At 42.7% G+C, this 10,640-nt stretch overlaps 1 protein-coding gene and 1 long non-coding RNA gene across 2 annotated transcripts in view; one reads left to right on the plus strand and one right to left on the minus strand.

The window, feature by feature from the left end:
- Positions 1–160: 160 nt before the first annotated feature.
- LOC118408815 (neuronal acetylcholine receptor subunit alpha-10-like) lies at positions 161–3,563 on the minus strand. The gene is made up of 8 exons (XM_035809675.1): positions 3,190–3,563; positions 2,532–2,671; positions 1,970–2,014; positions 1,646–1,755; positions 1,214–1,355; positions 960–1,097; positions 452–611; positions 161–270 (listed from the first exon to the last, which is right to left on the minus strand). The coding sequence occupies exons 1-8, from the start codon at positions 3,248–3,250 to the stop codon at positions 161–163; spliced, it is 906 nt and encodes a 301-aa protein (XP_035665568.1). The 5' UTR covers positions 3,251–3,563.
- A 4,299-nt stretch (positions 3,564–7,862) lies between these two features.
- Positions 7,863–10,640, plus strand: part of LOC118410229 — a 49,223-nt gene continuing 46,445 nt past the window's right edge. Inside the window, exon 1 of the long non-coding RNA XR_004830539.1 lies at positions 7,863–8,004. This is a non-coding gene — a long non-coding RNA (uncharacterized LOC118410229). The remainder of the gene's footprint in view (positions 8,005–10,640) is intronic.

The following is a 10,640-nucleotide window of genomic DNA, read 5'->3' on the forward strand; positions in this document are numbered from 1 at the left end:
CTATATGTACAGTGATGCAGGCACTATCACCACCTAGAATTGCCACCGTCACCAAACGTCAGTGAAGGTGATAGCAATGCTAATAAAATAGCTAATAGAAGAGCGATAAGTAGGCCTTCATATATACATATGTATTACGGAGCTAGGAAGTTGGATATGCTCATGTACCAAGAAGGGGAGTTGCCCTGGAGGTGGCGGGTAGCTGTTGAGTCAGGATCTGCTGAAACACGACCAATGCCAGGAGAATGGTGATGGTGAAGCCCAGTCTCTCTGAAACAGTCGGCAAAATGTATCAGTACTAACTCAACGTATGCTACGAAATGTTTGTCACTTGCTTTCAAGATGCAATACAACACCTTTTCAAAATCCTTTCAAATATTACAAGAACAATATTATAACTGACAAATAACAGTATGTTGGCCGAAGTTTAATTGTTGATATCCACGCGTACCTCCGGTGTCCGGTGGGATGAAGAAAGCTACGATGTTGAGAATCAAGAGGTCGATGCACGGCACCACCATGTTAACAAGATAGAACAGGTGCAGCCGCTTCAAACGGAGGGTCACGACAACACTTGGGTACTGATGTGGGCAGCACTTGTAGATTGTTACCTGCAGTACAGAAGATGGCGTTATTTCCACATGGTAGAATTTCAGTCCAGTCGAACTGCTGTGTATGACAGAGCAGAAAGACTTGTAAAGGAAGGGAGTTGTATGCAAATACTGTGACACTCATTGCTAAAAATGGGTACAAATTCTTTTTCTTCCGTCATTTCTTAAACTGTTTGTTGTCTTTTCAACATTCTTGTGTTATTTTCCCCATTTTTAGAGCCAAGGTTATCTTTCTTAGTATCTCACTAATCTTCTCTATTACACACAATACAGTACAAAATCCCTGTAGAGTAAACTCTAAAACAACATCTGAACAAGTAAGTATATGCCGGGCCCATGCTAACTTACATTCCTTGTTGCCATAGCGCTGATGAGGGCGTACTGGTCGCTCTCCTGATAGGCAGAGACGTCAATATCGTCTGATCGTACAGTGACGTCCAACTCCTCACCATTGTAGATCCAGGAGGCAAACTCTAGTGTACAGGTCTATGAGTTGAATATGAGATGGATACAAAGTTTCAACGAAAACAGGCATAGCTAGGAAATCCTAATCATTATTGTAACATGAACTGTAACATGACACAACTCCTGATTATATCTACCTGTTGGTCGAAAGGAAAGTAACTGACGTCAACGCCACATGAGCTTTTGAGTATGTCAGGTTGTCGCCATGACACAGCCCCGTCACTGGTGACACTGATGTCAGTCACGGTCTGCAGACTGCCCCGGGTGCGACTATCTACACTGTATGTAAACGGAAGAAGAGTGAAGAAGTTATTTTATGTTTGGTGCTTCGGTTACTGTTGACGAAGAAATGACTTAAGGCCAAAATTATATATCCGTGAGGTTGCTTTGAAGTGAGCGAATGGGAAAGTGAGACATTAAACGAGCGATAAATGAGTAAGTGGGTGAGTGAGTGGACGAGTGAGTCATGGTGTGCGTACGAGTGATTTAACTGGTTGATGAGTGAGTTAATGAATGTTCTGGCGCGTTTATGATCAATTAACCATGACAACGTTATCACCACTACTTACGTATTCAGGAGAAAAATGTCTGGCCTCCAAATTTCACTAGAGGGAAATGATGTCTTTTGGAGGCCGCCATAGTCACTAACATTCCAGTTCAGAAACTCATCCTTCCAGTACTGGAAAGAAAGATCAAGGACAGTAGTATCTAAGTGTCTTTTAATGCAACTTGGGAACAAAGCAAAAAAAAATTATAATCTCTAGCAAGGAAACTATTCCGATTAGTATGCATCATATGTGACAATAAATGACATTGTCTCGGGATTGCGTTGACTGCTAGAATACATGACAAACGATAGTTTTGATAATCTGTTGTAATGAAATAGACCTCACCAGTCGCATCCACACCAGAGTTTGAAGAATTTCATCCTGTTCGTTCTATGGGAAATGAATATGTTAACATTACCTAATGGTGATACTCTTGCATCTCAATAACGCTAGGTCTACTCGACAGTCAAAAATGGGAGTACCTTTGACCAGACATAGTGGTATTTCGTTTATATAGTAAACATATTACTATCATTTTGATGTTGAGAGTTTTGCTACAACATGCATATGGTTGGAGTAATCAGTTAGAATTAAACAACAATGTGTGTAACTTCGCCAGTTGAAATTAGACATTATAACAGAATTACATTATCAAGATGAACCACTAATCTACATGTAGATAGAATACTCCAGGAAATATCGCTGCCGCTTGATATCCATCCTTCCCATCAGCAGACAACATTTATGACAATCATATTTTTCTCAAATGGTGGATAGGGCAACCAAGGAGGTGAATACTAGCCTGAGGTTTGTATGTCTAGGCTAGAACATGTCCTCTGCATGCATGCTTAACACCTAAAAGATGCCCTTCCCATCTAGTACAAATAATATTTAGAGTAGATATTACCAGATCGAGTATCTGCCGGAGTCCAATGTCGAACTCCACAGTGACAAGGGAAGAGTCTTTCTTGACCGGACGGGCGCTCTTGTCGTAAAGCTCCAACAGATCCTTCCTCAGGCGAGAACTGTCACTGGTGCAGAAGACACCTTAAAGGGATAATAAGACATGCATTGGCGAAAAAGGCTGGACTGAACTGCACATCCACGTTTTTGTGTCGTTTTTATGAGGGATTGTATGCCCTTTTTACAATTCATAAAGGTCTGGGTGAAACAATTGATACAGAACTGACCAGACTTTGTGATACAAGCGTTTGTGATTTCCTCAGTATTAAATCCTTAAATCCTCAGTATTAGTGTTTGCCAACAATGACAATGTAACATCACAGATCCAAGCACTTCAGATTAACTTGAGACGTGAAGTCTTCACGTATCCCGTCTATACTCACTCTTCAGTAGGGGCTTTCCTTCAAAGAGGGTTAACGAACTAGGGCTTTAAAACCGATCCGTGGCCATCTTAGTTCACGCTCAGGAGGAGACTACAACTCTTCAAAAGTAGCGCTTAATCTCAGACTGAACTACTAGTCAGGCGTGCGTTTAGGCTCTTGTTTTGAATAACGAGGTACTGTAACTTTTCAAGCTCATTGTACAAGTGCAGGAATACGTACCTGAAATACACCAAACTTTCAAACCAACCATGCAGTACAGAGCCCCGAAATCTAGCCTCATGTTTGTCCTGTAACGTAGCTCTAAGTCTAAAAGTCTGTCTGTGAAACATCCCACCCCGAATAAGTGACTGACAAAGGCGTATCCTGGTGTGAAAAATTAGAGGTCAGAAGGGCGGAAAAAGTTGTACGACGAGTCAAACAAAACGTTACTGCGACCGCCATGTGGTTGCGTCTGACGTCAACAAGACATTCCTACAATAGTATGACATTGCTTGATATCAAGGATGTTTTACCCACTTCGACGTTCTCTTCTACAAGCTATCCACCGGGACTGAAATACGCTAGGCTTGCTTCCTAAATAGTGCTCACCCGGAGGCACCTCTCGTAAAAACCCCTCTCGTTTCCAATCCATTTAATGCTTCAGCACCAGAACCGAACTTTTGAGGACATCATTTTACGACAGAAAAATGCTACGTTTGCGTATGATGTTGATTTTCGGTCTGTTAAAACATGTTACTTGTTCCATTGAAGTCTAATGATAGATATCAATTCTTATCGGACTCTACAAAAGGGAAACAACTATGAGTCTTTGTTGTTGCAAGAAAGTGGATTTGATTTGCGTGCTAAACGGATATTGTCGATGTTCGTGTATGTAATCATGCATTCCTGACTGTCTCCACGAACAATGTGGGGCCCTCTGTGCCAGGCGTCTACCTGAGTAAACAATAACAACAATGTTTTACCCCGAGGGGTTCAAGTCTGGGGGTGGATATCCCTGTTTCAGGCAAGGACACTGAACAGTCAGACCCGGATTCAACAATTACTCCAGGGACTGAGAATAAATAGTTGCTGAGGACAGGTGGTTTGTTCAGGACAGGGTGGGCTAACAATGTAGAAATAGACTGTTTTAATGTGACTTGTGCACGTGACTGGAGGTGGTTGGCTGTGCCCGGTTTAACTGGCTTAATGACATGATTCATGTCTTTAAGGTGAAGTCCATCTCTTACTATCCATGTATATGGTCATGATATATGCACGCTTTCAATTACATACTATACTAACGATACTATACGGGCCACTTAAAAGGCCTGGCGTTAAGGTGGTTCGAAAGATACTCAAAGATATCAATAATGAAAAGAATTTGATTTTTTGTGTAATTTGAGACAGCTACGTACTTTGACCTTGTATTTCTACAGACAAATAGCAACATTTGATAGGAACGCATGTTAATTATGAAAATAGAACTACAAAACTAATAATAATGATACTTATTTTTTGGAAATATTATTTTGAAATTTTGCTCAGCCATACAGAGATTAAACACAACATGTACTAGAAAGAACAATTCTGTGTATTAGTCTGATAGTTGCATAGTTGCATTGTTTATAACTATCGCCAGAAGGCGCCATAGCAAGCCTTGACTTTATACTGCTCTCACTCCATTCACTAGTAAAGCAGCTTTATTGCCTCCATGAAAAATGGAGGTATTTTGTGTGTGTGTGTGTGTGTGTGTGTGTGTGTGTGTGTGTGCGGATATCGATGTCTGTTAGCATAACTTTTGAACCTCTGGATGGATTCAAATGATATTTGGTCTGCATGGGAAGACGAAGGTCAAAGTCACTTTGGACGCCCTGGTGTGTGGTGTTCATGCTGCAGTAGAAGTTCACAACTTCCATTTCTGTATATTTTGACCTTTAGGTCCTGATAAAGCCATGTTGACTTGATTAAATCGAAGTGGTGAGGAAGATTGGACAAATGACCAAACACAAATTGTATGGTATAACATGTATAACTTACCAAAAGTTGATGCGCGCGCGGATTTCATCCGTATACTAATAATCAAATCAACAAGGCCTAATCCAGGAAAATACCTTCGTCCAACATATTGGGTGGGCCGACTACTCTCTCTTGGCTGCCAGGGGATGAATTGCGAGGAGCTTTCAATAGGCGGGGCTAAATCGCAAGGGTCTGGCCACTCAAGTGACCTCAATACGACAGTAATTGCCCCAGTTGCCCCAGGTGCGGCCAAGGGACTGTAGGTTTTGAACCACTCACGTTCTTTAACGCGCCTGGGGTATGGCTCACCCCAGACACGGGACCTCCATTTTACGTCCAATCCGAGGGACGGCCCTAGCCGAAGCAAAGTACTCATTTTCACCTGAGTAGAGTGAGGCAAGCCGTGTAAAGTGCCTTTCCCAAGGGCACAAGATCGGTGACACGCAGCCGGATTCGAACTCGAGACCTCTCGGTCCCGAGGCGAACACGCTGCCACTGCGCCACGCGGTCTCAGCTATAAAATATCACGAAGTACCGAAATCTGCATCAATCAGTAGCAGTGAGATCGTTAGTCGAACATTCGTCAATCGTCCAGACAGCACCCAAATTTTGAATTTGCTTTGTTGGTAAGTCTGTATGAATTGATAAAAAATCGATTGATAAATAGGTCGATAGTCAGATAGATAGATAGATAGCCCGATCAATCGATCGATAGGTCAATAGATAGGTCGATAGATAGATAGATAGGTTGATTGACAGATAGAAAGGCAGTTGAGTGCAGAAAGGATGGTTGAGTGCAAATCAGATTTCCGATAAGATGATGGGATATCCGACTGACATGTAATTGCATTATCAACTCCTATATATGGTAACTGAAGGCAATAACATGGCAACATGTCGTCAGACGTGTTGATTTTTCTAACCTTTCCGGGAAGGGGATCGTGTACATTTAAGGCGATGTTGACGTGGAACGTATTCTGAACTACGTCATCGCGCGGTTTGAAAACAAGCCACAGTTGACATCGCGTCAATGGTACGTGTTTAAATCCCGCAGTGCGGGTCGGGAAGATGTTCATTTCCCCTCGCTGTGATGATTGGAAATAATGCGAAATCGATTAATGGTAGGAAGTTGCTGATACATAGTCAAACCTCTCATCAACACGACTACCTCTAATGAATACACTGGGCTTTCTACCACAGACGCCTTGCATTGCAGCAATGAGCTCAAAAGTTGTCTTGGCGTTGATATAGCATCTTGCCATGGGAAACCGTCTTGTCGTGGACATACCTACCGACAGACAAACGCCTTGTGCCCCTCACTCCCTGGGAACTGATTTGGAAGGACCCAAAGCATACAAAAAGCAAAGCTGTTTAAATGGCAAAACATATATTATGTACATAATATAGTCTCGATCCATGTCAGACCAATTTGTACACCCCAACAATTCCCCAACAACGCTCCTGTTGGTTTAGTCAAAGGTAATCCCATCTCATTTCCCCAATCTCCTAACATGTCAACATTTCCGTCTGCGTCCTATTCAGAATATGTTTGATTCTATCAGTCGTCATCTGACGTCTGGAAATTACCGGCGGGAAGTCTAACATCTTTACTTCTTAAAAAAAGCTTGATATAATTGACCTCGGTTTTCACACTTTCGCAAAAATGTGCCTTAGGTATCTACATTTATGGTAAAATGTACATGCAGTATGCAGACCCACAAATTTAAGTTAAGATATCATGTCCAGTCAAAAGCTAATTGTTACATATTACTTCATGAGGCAAGCCTGATCATTTGTAAATATCCATTAATTTTACAGCTCTCCTGTCGTCCTAATCCTTATGGGACCTGCTGGTATTAATGTAGTTTTAAATGCCTCACATTGGCGACTGTGTGGAGTTTGTACCATTTGAGACCATCCATAGAGACTACATTCTGAAACCAATATTGATTGACCCGTACATGGTGGTTCAGCCGAACAAAACTGCCATATCACTTGGCCTTTGACTTCTCAAGCAGACACTCACAACCATGAGAAATTCAGTAAGCTCGTTTCTGTAAAAACACAATTTCAGCAAGTTTGAAGTCAATCAGTCAACAAAGATTGGGCTTATTGAAGGCCTTTTTATTTGGAAAGTTTGAGGAGACAGTTAGGGACATTATGGAGAGGAAAGCGTGGGTGAGGGTCAATCGCAATTTTACATGAGGAGATGGCAACTAAACTCAAAGTGTCCGTCACGAAATGTTCCACTATGCTGTTCTTCTCCGCAAGCCGCAAATTTGTGCAGTATAAAAATCAAAGACTGAACATGATATGTCATAATGCTTTCTAGATTTGGTACCAATTAAATTGATGGTTTATTCTCCAGGCACCTAGTCAATAATACGTCAAACAGAACAAAGAGCTCTCTAGACGCCAACTACCCGGCTTTTCATGTGGTTAACGACTTTTGTTGAAAACAATCATTTACGGAGCGCTTTTGTGTTATTTACGTGGTTAGCCCGTGTCTCCCGCATGGATGAAACTTAAGACAGTTATATGGCCCTCCCACAAATCCCCACGGTTTCATTTTAGCCCCGCCAAGATATGAGGGCCCTCGGTTTGCTCCTTTCACTCTGCGCCAACCGTTATGTTCACAGCTAACACAATACCACACAGAACAAAGGCACGCTGCTATTGCAGTTTGCAATTTACGCACTTTCTTGAAATGAGAGTTCTGTGCCCCTTTTTGCGGCGAAAGGGTAATAATTGCGTCGTGCCTCTGGGGAACCTTTCCCACGCAAGTTTCCACGCAGTACTGCCGCCCTGATTTTCTCTGCATAACATTGACTTCTCCGTACAGTAGTCTGCAGACAACATATATAGAGAGAAGCTTTCCCGCAACGAATAGTACTCTCGATCTTTGAAATGGCAGCCGGTGATTTCTGTAAGAACATGACGTTAAAGACGTGCGGTTTGTGAGGTGGACGAAGAGGGGCGTCACAGAAGACGGACGGTCTGGACGGACGACAGCTGACCGACTACCCAGCCACACATAAGGTATACAGCTGCATTCATGGATTGTTAAGGAAAAGGTTTAGTGTAATTTCATTTGGAAGAATGTAGAGTATGGGGTTGGCGTTGATGTCTGTTGCAGTCAAGGCCATCTTCACAAGTTGATTCCCCGGAAGGATTACGCTATTCTTTGACATGCTAGTTTGATTTATGTACAACGAGTGCGCACGGATCTGGAGAGACAATATGAGAGGTACACAGGGGGTATCTTTACATCAGTTGCTTTACATTGGTAAACTAGAGTTCCACGACCTCATACCCTCGCCAAATATGGACTTAATCACGACTATTTACATACTGACTGAGAACAGAAAAATAAAGCAAACAATTACAAAAGCTGTAAATATCTTATGGAGGTATGAGTTCTCCGAACTCTCGTTTGAGTTTTAAAAAGTCCCAGTTGAAACGTCCCAGCGCCGCAGTGTAACACATTAATGTGGCAAGAGTGCCATGAAGGGCAAACAAAATCACTGCCGGCAGCGCCATGTACAGGTTGGCAGCTGCATTAGATATGATTTGACGAAGGAAAAGGAAATTTCCGATCTGCTGCTATAGCTGGGTGGAGATGTTATTTATCTTTATCCGAGAGTAGTTTATCGTGACTCATTATACAGGGGGAGCTCTTGTACCTTCCTACCAAAATTGGATATTTGGGCTTCCTTGCCCTATATATGATTAACACAAGTGTGCCAAGAATTGGCGTGTCCAAATGCAATTAATGTATAAGACTTGCAGAATATTCATCAGAAATAGATATTTGGGGCTCCTGTGCAATTATTTTTGCACAGGGTAGCCTAGAGTCCAGCATTGTTCGCTTTGAGTAGCGACCTTCGGGAGCGGAACAAAACGAACAAGGCTGGACTCTAGGCTAGCACAGGGGTCATCGATGGAGAGGACCTTGCTCTCAAATGTTAAATAGACTGCGCAATTTTGTCAGGATGGAACGTGTGCTGGAAGGGGTCCAGCAGCTTCAGGACGTGGCCCTCAAATAGCCACAGATGAGGATTCGCACGGAATATTTATCATTTCATTATTTCTCCTTCAACTGGTTCGTATCTTGGATGAAATATCTTTTTATTTATCCAAGAAAGAAACATTACGAATACAATATATTTCACCATACCTATGGTATGGCTGAAATATAATAACAATGTGCAATTAGCCAATTAAGTTAGCATAGTTAGAGAATCCAACTCTGACTGCGACACGCGAAGAGTATATCTGAAATCCAATAATTGATTGTGTAAAAACAATACATCTACGAAATAACCAATCATCTCACAATGCAATTACGCCAACACGAATGTCGCACATCACAAATCACAGCGGGGCTCTTGCTGGGAAGTTTTATTGCGTTTGCGTGAAGCCACTTTATGTATCGTGTGGATATTATGTCTCAGCAAATCGTAATTGATTCGCCAACCTGAATCTATCCTTTCATTTCGCTTACCTTTAAGCTCAGTTTTGATTCGGTCCAATTCCTATCTCAACAATAGGTCAACTAAAAATTCAGTATTGCATTGAGCATGACACAACATAATAATTGCATTACATTACATGCTGACAAAATTACATTGTAAGACAACGTAGTTCATTTGGACAAAACCCATCAATATTCTGTGCATGATTGGTAGTAGCACAACTAAACATATAGTCTCACTAAAAGCAAAGCCGGGGTGATATCAATCTACAGGTCTTACCTGAGAATCATTAAGTAATCCTCATGCAAACTTGAACAAAAGGCATGAAAATCAGATATGTCATGTGATAAGAAAATAACATTTTATGGAACGACGCGTTTACTGTGCAGTGCAGTTAATACTGCCATTTCCTATCGATGTGCCGATCTTGCCCATGCGTTGTTGCTGTCTGTGTTTAAAAAAACACAATGAATAACGATCGAACCATTGTAAGGTGAGGTATTTTGTAGCATATGACCCCTGTTAAAACTTTCGTTTTGATCATAACTTGAAATGGTACCTGAAAGATAAACTCGGCCGTATTTTCAACCTTTACCTTAGTGCAGATGTGTGCTTTGTTCTACCGAACCCCCATCTGAAATCCGGCCATTGAAGTTGCCGCCAGTGAGACGAGGCTCGGTGTGTTTTGCCTCAGCCCCTGTCTGATGTCTAGCTGATTGGGATTCGAAGAAAATGAAACGATGATTGAATAGCCACAGCGCAGCGCTGGCTACCCCTTTCCACTAGGACGGCGCTCTCACGGCACTCTCTCTGCGACCTCAAATTGGGAAGAGCGCGGTGAGAGCGTGGTGGGATCGCCAAGGTTGCCACGGGATCGCCATCACCTCCGCGACTGTTTTGAACCTGCTCAAAACAGTAGCCATGAGAGTGCCGTGGACGGCGATCCACCTATGAGCGCAGAGAGAGCTCCAAGAGCACGCGCAGCTAGCGCCGTGAGAGCCAATAGGTCTCAACAGTGGTTTATGATACCAATTTATACCCCCATTCCACTGGGAACGGCGCTCTTGCGGCGCTCTCACGGCGATGGCAAATTTGACCATCGCGGTGAGAGCGCTGTGAAATCGCCAAGGTCGCCGTGTGAGCGCGGTGAGAGCGCCGTGAAAGCGCATGAGAGTGCCATCGCCGCGAGAGCGCCGTCAC

Source organism: Branchiostoma floridae, chromosome 2, assembly GCF_000003815.2.
Source record: "Branchiostoma floridae strain S238N-H82 chromosome 2, Bfl_VNyyK, whole genome shotgun sequence".
NCBI lineage: Eukaryota > Metazoa > Chordata > Leptocardii > Amphioxiformes > Branchiostomatidae > Branchiostoma > Branchiostoma floridae.

Coding starts and splice junctions, on each gene's coding strand:
- LOC118408815 (XM_035809675.1), bottom strand. CDS start 3,250: ATGAGGCTAGATTTCGGGGCTCTGTACTGCATGGTTGGTTTGAAAGTT. Junction 2,015..2,531: donor TCCGGCAGATACTCGATCTG/GTAATATCTACT, acceptor CATTTCCCATAG/AACGAACAGGATGAAATTCT. Junction 1,098..1,213: donor ACTTTCCTTTCGACCAACAG/GTAGATATAATC, acceptor TTCAACTCATAG/ACCTGTACACTAGAGTTTGC.